The following is a 16,807-nucleotide window of genomic DNA, read 5'->3' as shown; positions in this document are numbered from 1 at the left end:
AAATGACCTGAAGGGCAAAAGGGATGCTGCAGTAAGTGGATTAGGTTACTTACTAAATAAGAGAAGAAAGAACAGTTGGAGGCATGGTAATAAAAACAGAAGCTAGAGGAGAGATTCTAATTATATGACATAAAAGGTGGCAAAAAAAAATGAATTTTATCACTTCCCACTCAGATGGAAAGTGAAGTGGACTCACATGATTAGGAAAAGGGCCTTACAAAAAAGACCAAATAGGTATAACCCATTTATGTGGAAGTTTAGAAAGTCAGAGTAGAAAGAGACAAAAGTACAATTAAAAAGTGCCTAAGAAACCCACAAATCTATTGAAATCATTCTGGGCTGATACTCAATCAATGGTACTTAGAGAAACAGCATGGCATAGTGGATAGAGCACGGCCCTGGGAGTCAGAAGGTCATGGGTTCTAATCCCAGCTCGGCCACTTGTCTGCTGTATGACCTTGGACAAGTCACTTTACTTCTCCATGCCTCAGTTACTTCAACTGGCAAAAGGAGGATCGATACTGTGAGCCCCACGTGGGACAGGGACTGTGTCCAACCCAATTTGCTTGTATCCACTCCAGCGCTTAGCACACTGCCTGGCACATAGTAAGTGCTTAACAAATACCATTGTTATTATTATCATCATTATTATTATCATTAAGCACTTAGTAGTATTTGAGTACTTAAAGAACTGGGAGATTCATTCACTCATTCAATCGAATTTATTGAGCGCTTACTATGTGCAGAGCACTGTACTAAGTACGTGCTTGGAAAGTACAATTCAGCAATAAAGAGAGACAATCCCTGCCCACACTGGGTTTACAGTCTAGAAGGGGGAGACAGACATCAAAACAAGTAAACAGGCATCAATATACACAGAATAATAGATATACATGCATTCATAAGTGCTGTGGGGTGGGAAGAGTGGGAGACGGGCAAAGGGAGTGAGTCAAAGTGACGTGAAGGGAGAGAGAGCTGAGGAAAAGGGGGCTTAGCCTGGGACATGTTATTAGAGCCACTAACCATTAATTTTTAGAGCTCAAAGAGGACTAAAAAATTCACTGAGTATTAGAAAAGGTGCCCATCTTCAAAAAGTTATGGTTCCATAAAAAATAATCAATCAGTTTACAAGCACAAAGAAGGGCACACAATAGTAGGAAGCCACTGATATGGTTTTGTGAAGGGTAAATCATACCACACCAAAAGGAGAAAGGGAAAGCAGAAGACATTATCTAGACCAGGGTAAGCCTTTGCTTCTGTCCCACAATGACCACAGACTGCTTTAGATAAGCTTGGTGTAATCGAAAACTGCACCCAAAGGAGTATTGAGTGACTTCCCACAAGGGTCTGCCCTGTGAAATTCAATATATTAATTGGCAGTCAGATGGAAGAGCTGAGAATAGACTCACAAAATCTGTCTATGATTCTAAATTGGGCTGGGTTGCAAACACTGGAAAAGCTAACTAAAATCCAAAGAGACCTAGACCAATTACAAAATTATCCCACAAAAGCAAGATGAAATCCAATACAATAAATACAAGGTTGAACTGTGCAGGGTTGAAAAACAGCTCTAAAATCTTCCCATACTGCTCCATCCAAACTGTCACCCCACTGATCCAATGACTTATTTCCCACCTTGACTACTGTCTCGGCTTCCTTGCTAACCTACCTGCATCCTATCTCTCCCTTCTCCAATCCATACTTCACTCTGTTGTCCAGAGGATTTTTCTTCAAAACTATTACGTGCCTATCTCCCCACTCTTCAAAGCCCTCCAAGAGTTGCCTACCCACCTCTCCATCACAAAGAAACTCTTTGTCATTGGTTTGCGCTTCTTATTTTACCTTGTTGATCTCCCACTACAACTCAGTCCGTACACTCTGCTTCTCTAATGCCAACCCACTCTCTGTACCTTGATCTTGACTGTCCTCCCTCAGGCCTGAAATCCCCTTCCCCTTCATGTCCAACAGTCCACCCATCTCCCCATCTTCAAAATCTTCCTACATCACATCTTCTCCAAGAGGCTTTCCCTGACTAAGCCCTCATTTCCCTGATTCTTCCTCCCCTCACCGCCAACTAGGCACTTAGTTGTGTACCCCTTAAGCCCTTTGACACTAACCCCAGTCACACAACACTTATGTAAATATCTTTATACACTACCTATTTCCCCCATCTGGAATTCATTTTAGTGTCTTTCTCCCCCGTAGACTGCAAGCTCCTTGTGAGCAGGGATTGTCTCTACCAACTCTGTTGTACTGTACCCTCCCAAGCACTGAGTTCAGTGATTGGCACACAATAAAGACTCAAGAAATGTCACTGATTGACTGATTGATTGGCCGGTACAAAAGAGAATGAAAAGAAGGTAAGGGTGCAAAGAGCCACAGTTGATTATCAGCTGAATGGTGAGTCACCAATGCAGTGGGCATATTTTTAAAATATTACTGGGATGTGTAAATAGACAAGTATGACATGCGAGACTGAAGAAATAATTCTTTCACCATATGATCCATTGATCAAATTATTATTAGAGTCTTGTGTCAAATTTTGGTTATCATACCATGAAAATAGAATCCATGAAGGAAGGGTAAAGGGATTGGTGTTGTTTGGTCTAGAGAAAAAGAATGCTATGGAATGGCTCTTTTAGCTCTGTTCAAATATTTGAGACATTTTTATGAGTGCAACATGGCCACAGTTGATAAGCAAAAGCAAATGGGCTTCAATGAAAGCAAAACAGGTTTTAGTTGGGTGGAAGGAAGAAATTGGTGTGCCTATGACAACATGGTGTAATAGGCAACCAGGGGGGATCTTCTTGGAGATTGTTAAGAAAATGACAAACAGCCATTAGTAGAGGGAGATTTGGGCTATTTGCCACTCTTGTGGCAAGGTGAGGATGGGATTATTTCTTGACACTCCTCCCAGTACCCTGACACTATGATTTTGTTTGTAGTTCACTGGGGAGAATGCCCTTCATCAAGAAAATGGGTGCCACTCCACAAATTCCTGGGCTTCTGTGTTTGGAACTTCAGGAGTATTCATTCAATCATATTTATTGAGTGCTTACTGTGTGCAGAGCACTGTATTAATCACTTGGGAAGTACAAGTTGGCAACATATAGAGATGGTCCCTACCCAACAGTGGGCTCACAGTCTAGAAGGTGTACACACTGGGAATTCAGTTAAGTGCCACTGTGTATGTTCTCTCTCTCCCACATTCAGGTGGACATACATACACACACACACCCTTCCCCTGCCCTTTTATTTGCTCTCATATCTTCAGTGCCAGGAAGTGAGAACTCTGACCTGAGCCTTCCCAGAACTTGTTCTGCTGCTTGGTTGAAGGACGCTGCGGAATCCTCTTTATATTAAAAAAGCAAAGTTCCGCCAAACAATTTAGCACAGAAACAAACTCTCGGTGCCCAAAAAGAATCAGGATAGACCAAGGGGAATTCAAGCAGTGTAACTCTGCCTTTTCTTCAACTTCCTTTTTGTTTTCATGGAAAGCTGTGATTGTAGAGTATCCTTATGTTTATCCACAACAAGCCTGTCTCAGGTATTGCCACATCAGTAAGTGTACTAGGAGAGTACAGTTTGGGTTTTTCTAATGTCGTCCCACTCCACTGCACACTGAAGGGCCTCAGGACAACCCCAAGTAATTTATACAGGCTGGCCAAATGTTAGGGGAAGAGTCCATGGCTACTGGCATCCTGGGAGTTGCTGTGACCTGTCTCTAAGGCCAGTCAGAATCAATCAATCAATGGTATTTACTGAGTGCTTACTACGTGCAGAGCACTGTACTAAGCCCTTGGGAGAGTACACTACCACAGAATTAGCAGACACAATCCCTGCTCACAACAAGCTTAGAATGCATAAACAAGAATTCAAGTTTGCTGAATTCATTCAATCGTATTTATTGAGCGCTTACTGTGTGCAGAGCACTGTACTAAGAGCTCGGATGTCCACTCTGCATCAGCTCAAGCTTATGCTTCAGTCCAACCACACTGAACTTAACAAAATGTAACAGGATAAAATACTACCTGCTCATTAGAACTATTAGCATACAAATTCTGTAAAACATTTTAACTTGTCCTTAGGTTTATTCAGTGCAGATCAGCCAGTTACAATTTAAAGAGTTTAGAGATAAAACATGGGGGCTCAGTTTCTGAACCCCAAACCCCATTTACCTGTATATGTATAAATTATCTCTAATGAAGAAAAGAGAACCTCCAGTGGTTACCCATCCAGCTCCAGGAGGCCTTCCCAGACTGAGCCCCTTCCTTCCTCTCCCCCTCGTCCCCCTCTCCATTCCCCCCATCTTACCTCCTTCCCTTCCCCACAGCACCTATATACATGTATATATGTTTGTACATATTTATTACTCTATTTATTTATTTATTTTACTTGTACATATCTATTCTATTTATTTTATTTTGTTAGTATGTTTGGTTTTGTTCTCTGTCTCCCCCTTTTAGACTGTGAGCCCACTGTTGGGTAGGGACTGTCTCTATATGTTGCCAACTTGTACTTCCCAAGCGCTTAGTACAGTGCTCTGTACACAGTAAGTGCTCAATACGATTGATTGATTGATTGATTGTAAAGCGCTCAATCTCCTAGCTCCCTCCTATCTCACCTCGCTACTCTTCTACAACAACCTAGCCCAAACATTTCACTCCTCTAATGCTAACCCTCTCACTGTAGCTTGATCTCACCTATCTCATCACCAACCTCTTGCCCACGTCCTGCCTCTGGCCTGGAACGTCCTCCCTCCTCATATCCAACAGACAGTTATTCTCCCCACCTTCAAAGACTTACTGAAGGCGCGTCTCCTCCAAGAGGCTTTCCCTAAGCCCTCCTTTCTTCTTCAACTCCCTTCTTTTTTTTTATGGCATTTGTTAAGCGCTTACTATGTGCCAAGCACTGTTCTAAGTGCTGGCATAGATATAAGGCAAACAGGTTGGACACAGTCCCTGGCTCACATGGGGCTCATAGTCTTAATCCCCATTTTAACAGGTGAGGTAAATGACACCGAGAAGCTAAGCGACTTTGCTCAAGGTCACACAACAGACAAGTGGCAGAGCTAGGATTAGAACCCAGGTCCTTCTGACTCCCAAGCCTGTGTTCTATCCATTAGGCAACAAGGAATTTCCACTCTGTTTACCTTCCCTCTGAGGAATTATTTGTGGGTAGAGAACATGTTTGCTGCTTCTGCTGAATTTTACCTAGCTCTTAGCACCGTTTTGCACTCAGTAAATCACACGCATACTAAGTTTTCCATCAATGAAGTGGGAAGGAGAGGGAGGGGGAAAACTTGCTCCAGTCCCTCACCATGCACTTCTGCGTCGCCCTGACTTGCTCCTTTTATTCATTCCCCCTCCCAGCCCCACAGCACTTATGTACTTATCTGTTATTCACTTATATTAATTTCTGTATCCCCTTCTAGACTGTAAGCTCACTGAAGATAAGCAGCATGGCTCAGTGGAAAGAGCACAGGCTCTGGAGTCAGTGGTCATGGGTTCAAATTCTGGCCCCGGTAATTGTCAGCTGTGTGACTTTGGGCAAGTCACTTAACTTCTCTGTGTCTCAGTTACTTCATCTGTAAAATGGGGATTGACTGTGAGCCCCCCATGGGACAACCTGATCACCTTGTAACCCCCAGTGCTTAGAACAGTGCTTTGCACATAGTAAGTGCTTAATAAATGCCATCATTATTATTATTGTGGGCAGGGAATATATCTGTTATACTGTTATATTATACTCTTCTATGTGGCTCTGCACCCAGTAAGCAATTAATAAAAACGACTGACTGACTGACTGGAAGAAAACAGAAAAGAAGAGAGTACTGAATACAGAGGAAGCTGGGGATTTCCAAGGTTTTAGAAAGGTTTCAATGGCAGACATTTGTAATACGCTTGGCCTAACACCAGAAAAGTGGGAAAGAAATAAAGAAACCTTCTCTGAGTGGCATGTGCACTCACCTGTAAAAGTTGTGTTGCAGTAGCTCTCTGCTCAGGATTCTTTACTAAGCACTTCTTGACAAAATCAGTGAACTCATCAGACCAAAGTTCTGGCTTCCGGAATGTTGGTGGTGGATTTGTGGGAATCATAAAAATAGCCTGGATTTTAAAAATGAGGAAAAAAATCCATAAATCAACAGAGTGAAAAAAAATGATTAAAAAAAACCCTCAAAAGCCTTTACCCAGCTTTCTATCAGACTGAATCTGGAGAACAAATTTTAACTGGTCTAGGATTTCCAGTTAGACTGGATTGAGGAAACAATCCCATCTGCTACTAATGTAGCCACTTCCCATTAAATTTCCTCTATTTAAACTACACCTCATTGAGCACATCACTCTTTATTTTATCTAATGCTGTTTATCAGTCTTGAGAGGAGATTTTGCATTTCTGACTCACTGCGCAGAACTAGGGCATTTTCTGGTTAAAACAGATCCACTCTAAAAGTTGCTGGTGAGAGCTATTCATAATTCAATTTAAATTTGATTTAAAGAATAGTAGCAGTTTTGTTTGCTTCTATCCAAAATAAGCAAAGTTACACATGGAGAGCTCAACACTCCTAATGCCTGAGGAAGGAGTTTTTATTCACACCTAGATATAGACTCTAGCTTACTGTGGGCAGGAAATATGTCTACCAATTCTGTTGTACTGTACTCTCCCAAGTGGTTAGTACAGTGCTCTGTACACAATAAGGGCTCACTAAATAGAACTGATAGATTGATTGGATGAAAGTTTGGACATAGGTTTGCTCTTGGCAGAGCTGTGACCTACAGGTAGGAAACTAGCACTGGGCCTCCACCTCCAAGAATAGGATCCCGGGATGGTGTGAACGAACAGCTAGTCATTCATTCATTGTCACATTTTTTGAGCTCTACTGTGTGCACAGCACTGTACTAAGCTCTTGGGAAAGTACAATATAACAATAAACTGACATATTCCCTGCCCACAATGAGCTTACAGTCTAGAGCTATAATCAAACAACTTGCTTCTCATGCTTTTTCCTTTCCCTGCATCACTGATTTTCTTCCCTCTCCTTCTCTCTTCCCTGCCTCCCCTCTAAAAAATCCCCAGTTAACATTAATATCTCTGGATTCTCTAAAATACATCTCAGTATACAAAGAACAGCATATGTGCTTTCAAGGTCTAGCCTGATCCTTGCCCGACTCCACACTGCCTACTCCACATTGCCTACTCACTCCCACCAACTCTACCCTCATCATAATAAACATGCCGTCTCATATGTTCCTCACCTTACCCTATTTACTGTTCCTTTATCACGTATTTCTGTTCCTTTATTCCCGTGTTTCACCAATAGCCTTCAGACTTTTAGGATGGAAAGTGGGAAGTGGGACTTTTAGGATGGAAAGTGCTCCCAGGGGAAGGGAGCATTCTTAGAAGTGACTTTCTGCTTCTGAGGTAGTTCTGCTCTCAGAGTCATCTAGGTCTTCCCAATTCCCAAACCATATCCTGGATTCAAAGGGACCAAAATGTGTTTTCTACAAACCCGATCCAACAATAGGAAGGTAAGAACCGCCCTGAACTGCCATGACCCCCTTATGGAGGAAATGAGGAATCGTTTGGGAATCATGGAGACATTGCCCTAATTTGCTGGCTGGAAAATTTGGGGGCCAGAGAGCTCGTATACTTCATGTTTCATCTCAGTGCTTGTACTTTGGCAGGGTTGTTGACATTTTGGCAGTCAGAGAAAAAAACCCATCTTTTGACTCGCCGGGGAGCCATGGCTTTGACAGGGCCTGGTGTAAACACAATCACGATGGGAGTGGAATTCACACCGTTCCAGGGAGGAGGAAAGCAGAAAAGGCTTGCCCGAGTTTAAACAAGAGCATTAGAATCATGTGTTTCTGGTGAGCAACTCCTCATTCATTCAATCGTATTTATTGAGCACTTACTGTGTGCAGAGCACTGCACTAAGCGCTTGGGAAGTACAAGTCGGCAACATATGGAGATGGTCCCTACCCAACAACGGGCTCACAGTCTAGAAGGGTGAGACAGACAACAAAACAAAACATGTAAACAGGTGATGCAACTCCTCCGATACTGTCCTTCAGCTCAAAGATGACACTGCCAAAGGTGAGACTGTATCCATGAAAGGGAGTGCTGCTGAGGAAAAAAAAAGGTCTTCCCCACTTGTATGTCAGGTCTCTGTGTGTGTGTGTGTGTGTGTGTGTGTGTGTTTTCTCACAAGTGTTCAGTATATTTCCCTACCCACAACAGATGCTCAATAAATAATAATAATAACTGTGGTACTTGCTAAGCACTTACTATATGCCAGGCACTCTACTAAGCGCTGGAGTGGATACAAGTAAATCAGGTTGGACACAGCCCCTGTCCAACATAGGGCTCACAGTCTCTATCCCCATTTTACAGATAATAGAGGCACAGAGAAGTTAAATGACTTGCCCAAGGTCACACTTGTCTTATGCTGTAGAGTCATTCCCGACCCAAAGCGACACCACGGACACGTCTCTCCCAGAAGAGCAGACAATAAATACTGATCGATTCAAACCTCCAGGACTACAGAGATTGGGAATGGGTATTTTCATATCAGCTCGAGAATGTGCATTTATCCTACCACTTTCAGTTCCCACCTCCTCTCTAGTTTTCCCCCTCTCAAAAGGATGGTGTCTTGATCATCCAAGGACCTCCAGAGCCTTATAATTAGCATTTCAGTAAACTTCTAGTAAGCATTCCAGTAGAGACAGACCTAGGATGAGGGCTCTGATTAACAGGAGCCTAAATTACAAATGTTCATAAGGCAGGTGTAAGAAATAAATTTTTGGAGGCCCTTGAACCTACATTTTCTCTAATTTTCAACTTAATAGCTGATACATGTTACATAGTGATAGATTTATGTTTTGGTTGGGTCTTAACTGTTACCTCCATTCCTTCCTAACCAAATTACTTACTTGTCCCTCACCCTCAATGATTTTGCTGGCCAGTTACCCAAAAGTGGCTGCTCTCACTAAGTGGCTGGATACGGGAGTGGAAAAATGCCAATTTCATAGGAGGCTTGGACTCAAATAAATCTACGGAACAAGCCTTAGAGATCATCATCTCACCTCCACGGCCTTTAGCAATATCTCCTTTTCATTCATTCATTCAATCGTATTTATTGAGCGCTTACTGTGTGCAGAGCACTGTACTAAGTGCTTGGGAAGTACAAGTTGGCAACATATAGAGACAGTCCTTACCCAACAACGGGCTCACAGTCTAGAAGGGGGAGACAGACAACAAAACAAAACATGTGGACAGGTGTCAAGTCATCAGAATAAATAGAAGTAAAGCTAGATGCACATCATTAACAAAATAAATAGAATAGTAAATATGTACAAGTAAAATAAATAGAGTAATAAATCTGTACAAACATATATACAGGTGCTGTGGGGAGGGGGGGAGGTAGGGCCAGGGGGATGGGGAGGGGGAGAGGAAGGAGGGAGTTCAGTCTGGGAAGGCCTCCTGGAGGAGGTTTGCTCTCAGTAGGGCTTTGAAGGGAGGAAGAGAGCTAGCTTGGCGGATGTGCAGAAGGAGGGCATTCCAGGACAAGGGGAGGACGTGGGCCGGGGGTCGACGGCGGGACAGGCGAGAATGAGGTACAGTGAGGAGGTTAGCGGCAGTAGAGGATCGGAGGGTGCGGGCTGGGCTGGAGAAGGAGAGAAGGGAGGTGAGGTAGGAGGGGGGCGAGGTGATGGAGAGCCCTGAAGCTGAGAGTGAGGAGTTTTTGCTTGATGTGTAGGTTGACTGGTAGCCACTGGAGATTTTTGAGGAGGGGAATAACATGCCCAGAACATTTCTGCACAAAGATGATCCGGGCTGCAGCGTGAAGTATAGACTGAAGTGGGGAGAGACAAGAGGATGGGAGATCAGAGAAGAGGCTGATGCAGTAATCGCAGTAATCCAGTCGGGATAGGATAAGAGATTGAACCAGCAAGGTAGCGGTTTGGATGGAGAGGAAAGGGCAGATCTTGGCGATGTTGTGGAGGTGAGACCGGCAGGTTTTGGTGACAGATTGGATGTGAGGGGTGAACGAGAGAGTGGAGTCGAGGATAACACCAAGGTTGCGGGCTTGTGAGATGGGAAAGATGGCAGTGCCATCTTTTCCCTACTTTCCACCTTTAGGTGGTCTAGGGGACCATCAAGGAACCCTCCTTCAGATGAGGCAAAAAGAATAACCAGAGCCTTGTCCTAATTCACATATGCTCTTCCCCTGAAATCAAGTGGCACCCTTTCTTTCCCCCTATTTCCTGGACAATAGAAGGGAACACAGGTAAGCTATCTTTCTGCTTCTAGGAAGGCAGAGGCAAAGGGAGATCTGAATCTCGAACTTGACTAGGACATGGATGAGGATTTTTACTTTAGAAAAGGAGAGATTATGAATGAAGGAAAAATGCCAGTGATAATAATTATTGTGGTATTTGTTAAATACTCACTATGGGCTGCTTGAGAAGCAGTGTGGCCTAGTGCATAGAGCGTGCACTCGAGTGCCAGAAGGACCTGTGTTCTAATCCCGCCCCGTCATTGCTCCGCTGTGTGACCTCAGCAATTCAGCAAGTCAATTCACTTCTCTGTGCCGCAGTTACCTCAACTATAAGATGGGAATTAAGATTGTGAGCCCCATGTGGGACAGGGACTGAGTCCAAACTCATAAGCTTCTACCAACTCCAGTGCTTAGTGCTGTGCCTGGCACATAGTAAGCACTTAATACCATAAATAAATATAGAAATAAAAATAATGGACCAAACACTCATTGGGCTAGATACATGATAAGCACGAGGATAGATACACGATAAGCAGGTCAAACACATGCCCTGTCCCGCATGAGGCTCACGGTCTGAGCACAACAGCTATTGAATCCCCATTGTAGAGATGAGGAAGCTGAGGCACAGAGAAGTTAAGTGACTTGTGTGGTGAGCCTGCAACCAGTTGCCTTATTAATGACTTTTTATGACCCCGTGAACAACAAGGAAGATGGTATTGACACCTGTCTACTCGTTTTGTTTTGTGGTTTGTCTCCCCCTTCTAGACTGTGAGCCCATTGTTGGGTAAGGGCCGTCTCTCTATGTTGCTGACTTGTACTTCCCAAGCGCTTAGTACAGTGCTCTGCACACAGTAAGTGCTCAATAAATACGATGGAATGAATGAATGAAGAGACTTTGAAGCCATTGAAGCCACTGATGGGCTATACCTGAGACAGGTGATGGCTGGTCTGTGAGGGTGGAGCATGGAGGGAGGCGGAGATTTCTCTCCCTGTTCTACACAGTAAGGGACCTGGACCAATCAATGACTCAAGTAGAGTTCCAGCTGCCACGCCTAAGGCAGATAAAAGGCACTTATTTTGAATTGCAAGGGGGCACCTGGAGGAAGCGAGCTGAGACAATAATAATAATAATAATAATAATAATAATTTTGGTATTTGTTAAGTGCTTACTATGTGCCAAGCACTGTTCTAAGCGCTGGGGTAGATAACAAGGTAATCAGGTTGTCCCACATGGGGCTCACAGTCTTAATCCCCATTTTACAGATGAGGTAACTGAGGCCCAGAGAAGTTAAGTGACTTGCCCAAAGTCAGACAGCTGATAAGTGGCAGAGCCGGGATTAGAACCCATGACCTCTGACTCCCAAGCCCGTGCTGTTTCCACTGAGCCTCACTGCGTCTCAAGCAAGCATTGGAGCAGCACTTGGAATCAGAAAGAAGCAGCATTGGCAGACCGGGCTCCTTTGACCACAGACTGGTACTGGACTCTTGGGTGGTGGAGTGAGTGTAATGGACGTGTCACTCCCTTGTATGTTGGTAAAGCTAAGTAAAAAACTTTCCACATTAACCTTGATGATCAGAGGTGTGGTTTGCTTCTACTTGAGAAGCAGCGTGGCTCAGTGGAAAGAGCGTGGGCTTTGGAGTCAGAGGTCATGGGTTCAAATCCCAGCTCCGCCAACTGTCAGCTGTGTGACTTTGGGCAAGTCACTTAACTTCTCTGGGCCTCAGTTACCTCATCTGTAAAATGGGGATGAAGACGGTGAGCCCCCATGGGACAACCTGATCACCTTATAACCTCCCCGGCGTTTAGAACAGTGCTTTGCACGTAGTAAGCGCTTAATAAATGCCATCATTATTATTCTACTACATGTCACTGAGGCTCTTCCGGTCCAGGTTGGTATGAGGTGGGGGCTCGCGATAACTTGCCCAGGCCCACATAGCAGGCAATGGTGGGAGCGAGGATTAGAACTCTGGTCCTCTGACTCCAAGCCCATTCTCTTCCCACTAGGTCACACTGCTTCAAAGTTTGACAACAATATCTTATTCAATTGTCAGGTCTCCCCCAAATTCTAATGCCATATGTAAGCAAAAAAAAAAAAAAAAAGGTACTAAAAATCCAAAGGGCAGATAACAATTACTAGGTACTGCCACTGGATGTTTGAGTAATAATAATAATAATAATGATGGCATTTGTTAAGCGCTTACTATGTGCAAAGCACTGTTCTAAGCGCTGGGGGAGATACAAGGTGATCAGGTTGTCCCACGTGGGGCTCACAGTCTTCATCTCCATTTTACAGATGAGGTAACTGAGGCCCAGAGAAGTAAAGTGACTTGCCCAGGGTCACACAGCAGACACGTGGTGGAGCCAGGATTCGAACCCATGACCTCTGACTCCAAAGCCCGCACTCTTTCCACTGAGCCACGCTGCTTCTCTAAGGAGTACAAAGGATAACTAAGGTGTGTCTCTCCATCTCTACCAGGTAGCAGCCCTGGCTCTCAAGCCAACAGGACCTCTATTGCTGGCACAAGTTTAAATTGTAACAGTAACCTCAAACACACTCCTCTAAATGAAATCCACCCCCAGTATCGCTAAGCCCATTTAACTATTCATCGATCCTCTCATATCCTTTTTCAAATTGCATTAAAGAAGCCAGGGCCAAGAGGTTAAGTGACTTGCTGATGGCCTTAGTTATAATGGGCAGGTCACTCAGAGCAGTAAAGAAAAGCTCCCCAATAAACAGCACCAAGATTAGTTTTCCTTTCAGGCCCGAAAAGACCTCCTGTAATCCTCAATTATTCCTGGGGAAGTGGAAGAATGAACATAAATGTGGACTCTGGTCTATGTCAAACAGAGCGGCAAAGGCGAAATCCAGTCCCACTGGTTTGCTGCACTCGGTTCTCAGCAGAAATTCTGCTCTTCTGCACTTCTGTTATAAACAACTGATGGATAATACACACTCAGCTGGTCCTGTCCTTGAAGCTAATGTTTCCCTTTGAACTTTGAGCTGCAGAACCCAAGCCTTATCTTCAGATAATCATAATACATCAACTCCTCTCCCCTCAGTAGCTATTAGAAACCCAAGGATAAAACAGCCTACCTCTAACTGTTTACACAGTAGGATCATAAACTAAACCTAAAGTGTTCTTCTCCTATTCACTTGGCTCAGAATATATGAGCGACAAAGTTTGGTGACATTAGACTACACACCGGGAAAATGATTTGCTTCCATTTCACTTTGGCAAAGCTGTTGCTGTCAAATATGAACCAGAAGGGCATCATAAAAGAATTCACTTTCTTATATTCAATTAATGACTGTGAGAAAAAGCAAGAACGCTGGGATTACTAGAACACACCAATTTAGGGAGGTAAAGGAGATGCTTTTACTTTTTTAGGGCCTGTGTTTCTAAAATTCAATTCAAACTATTTCTGATTAAGCCATGAGAGTGTCCCAAACCCAGTGGGTCCACTGACTGAAAAACAGCAGACCCTTTTGTCTTATCTTAGGAAACAGAGAATGTTTTGCTGACTAAAAGTAGAGGGCATTGGCAAAGACAGGAATCAGAAGCTTGGATTAAACCATCCTACAATCCTCACGTCTCTGCCCCTTATTTCAAATCACATGAATAAGCAAGGGGCCATATAACTTAATCTTATCTTAAAAACTATTTTGATGCAAGAATGTTCGTGCTGAACAGATAAGTTTCTCCTTTTGTTTAGCTACAATGTGTTGCTTAACTATTTGCTTCTCCCTCGATTTATATTTTTGAATGCGCTTTTAGGGCACAAGCACACTCTCAAGGAATTAATAAGCAAGAAGTTTTGGTACCTGCATCACAGATATAAACACAATTGGAAATACCACCAAAAGTGGAAACGAGGCCAGCTTAACAGGAAATAGTACAGTGAGATGGTGAATAGTTGTCCAGTAAAAAAAAAAAAAGGAAAACATCAATAAAGGAATGCAGTGCAGTCAAGGACATAAAAAGAAACAGGAAAAATATTATTTTAGTACATAAGGTTTAAGAGTAAAAAAAGTCCTTTTATCATCTGTCCTATTTCTCGCCCCCACACCCAGGGCTGCTTTTGGTACCATCCTACTCAATTTCTCAGATATAGATATATCTCTACATATATAGATACAGATATATGCATTTGTTAACACTGTACTGAGGGCTGGCCTGGATATAATACAATACAATCAGATGGGACATGGTCCCTAGGGCTCATAGTCTAAAAGGTGGGAGAAGCAGACACAGAAAACTTAAGGCAAGCGGAAGAGCCCAGATTAGAACTCAGATCCTCTGACTACAGGCATGTCCTCTGTCCACTAGGCCAGAATACAGGTGAACAATTGGCTGTTATGTTATGGCTCGTGCTGGGAAATTAATCAGGGAAAACTTGATGATGAAAGTGGGAGAACTTCAGTTTTGCAAGAATGCAAATCCCGCATTAGAGAACTGGGAATAATTTTCTGCCAAATCATAGTTTTCAATGATCTTTGAAATCTCAGCATTCAAAACACTCATCTGTTATATTACCATGATAGCCTGGACCCCTCTTTTATATTAGTTCGACTAAACCTGTCGTTTAGGGTATTGACTTCACAAATTTCTGATTAAGAAAAAATGGTTTTGGCCTCTTCCTTCAGTGTCATCTTCATGAAAAGATGCTTTGGCAAATAGGATGCCAAACCACAATTATATCCAAATTCTCTTAAACGTTTTACTTGTAACAGAATTCCAAGCCCATTCAAAATGGCATTTTTATGCTATTCTGAGGTTGTGATTTATACATGATTGATCAGTTTTCTAAAGAAATCACTTCTGTAATAATATTTCATACTCTGGATCCTGCCCTGATATACAGGTTGAGTTGGTGACAGTTACATTAGGAAAGGAAATGATAGATGTATCATCAAACACCAACTCTGCTGCCTGAGGATGAACTCTACATTCATCTTACAATAGAAAAACTTTGCTGCTTCTAAAATGTTTTTTCACTGACGTTACAAAAGCATGCTGATGAAAACAATAACTGTGGTTGATAAGTGCTTACCATTCAAGGCCCTACTGAGAGCTCATCTCCTCCAGGGGCCTTCCCAGACTGAGCCCCTTCCCTCCTTTCCCCCTCGTCCCCCTCTCCATCCCCCCATCTTACCTCCTTCCCTTCCCCACAGCACCTGTATATATGTATATATGTTTGTACATATTTATTACTCTATTTATTTATTTTACTTGTACATATCTATTCTATTTATTTTATTTTGTTAGTATGTTTGGTTTTGTTCTCTGTCTCCCCCTTTTAGACTGTGAGCCCACTGTTGGGCAGGGACTGTCTCTATATGTTGCCAATTTGTACTTCCCAAGCGCTTAGTACAGTGCTCTGCACACAGTAAGCGCTCAATAAATATGATTGATGATGATGATGATGATGATGATGTGCTGAGCACCAAGCTAAAGGCAAGTGCTTAGTAAAGTGCTGTGTACACAGTAAATGCTTAATAGACATGATCGAATGAATACAATATCATCAGGCAAAACAGTCCTTATCCCTCATGGGAATCATAAGCTAAGTGGGGGCGAGAACATGGTTTTATCCCCATTTTACCGATGAGGAAACTGAGGCAGAGAGCAGTTAGGTGACTTGCCCAAAGTCACACAGCAGGCAAGTGGCAGATCTGGGATTAGATACAGCGCTTGGAACAGTGCTTCGCACATAGTAAGCGCTTAAATGCCATCAAAAAACAAAACAAAACAAAAAACCCAGTTCCCTGACTCCCAAGTCCCTGCTCTTTTCACTAAGCCATTTGCTTAAGGACCATAAAAATGCCTTTATTTCTCCATGAAGTACCTTGCACTTTGTAAAGCTGGTAAATATTTAACTTTGAACTCTCTAAGACAATGCCATTTTTCCAGTCGCCAAAAACTTTAAGTGGGCAAGCAGCATTAGCAAGCCCAGGAACAGTATCACTTTAATCTGCTTAACATCAGCAGCACTAGATTTATCTGTACCTGTTGCGTTAGAATGTGGGAAGCCCTAACAAAATTGGCCAGTTTCATAAGCATTATAAAATCCATTAAGAAAAAATTATTTTCAGGATTTAAATTTCAACCTCTGACCCAAAATTATTTTCCGCAATTTAACGAAACCCAATTTTTATCCATCCCATTTATCATTGCTGTAGCAATGTTTAAAATACAAAAGCCATCCATTCAGCAGAATATCATAATTATGGTATTTGTTCAGCACTTACTATTTGCCAGGCACTGTACTAAGCGCTGGGGTGGACCAAGCATATAGGGTTGGACACCGTCCCTGTCCCACATGGGGCTCACAATTTCAATCCCCATTTTCCAGATGAGGAAACTGAGGCACAGAGAAGTGAAGTGACTTGACCAAGGTCACAAAGCAGACAAGTGGCAGAGCTAGGATTAGAACCCATGACCTTCTGTGGTCTACCCACTACTCCATGTTCCTTCTATACACATACATACTCATATGTATGTATTTATATGCATCCATAATAT

At 42.9% G+C, this 16,807-nt stretch overlaps 1 protein-coding gene across 2 annotated transcripts in view; it reads right to left on the bottom strand.

Moving 5' to 3' along the window:
• Nucleotides 1–16,807, bottom strand: part of STK3 (serine/threonine kinase 3) — a 363,087-nt gene that overhangs the window by 152,498 nt on the left and 193,782 nt on the right. For both annotated transcript variants that reach the window (XM_038745400.1, XM_038745401.1), the window contains one exon: nucleotides 5,970–6,107. In XM_038745400.1, coding sequence (XP_038601328.1) covers nucleotides 5,970–6,107 — 138 coding nt within the window. The remainder of the gene's footprint in view (nucleotides 1–5,969; nucleotides 6,108–16,807) is intronic.

This window comes from Tachyglossus aculeatus, chromosome 4 (genome assembly GCF_015852505.1).
Source record: "Tachyglossus aculeatus isolate mTacAcu1 chromosome 4, mTacAcu1.pri, whole genome shotgun sequence".
NCBI classification, from domain to species: domain Eukaryota; kingdom Metazoa; phylum Chordata; class Mammalia; order Monotremata; family Tachyglossidae; genus Tachyglossus; species Tachyglossus aculeatus.
This window is presented reverse-complemented; position numbering and strand designations above follow the sequence as displayed.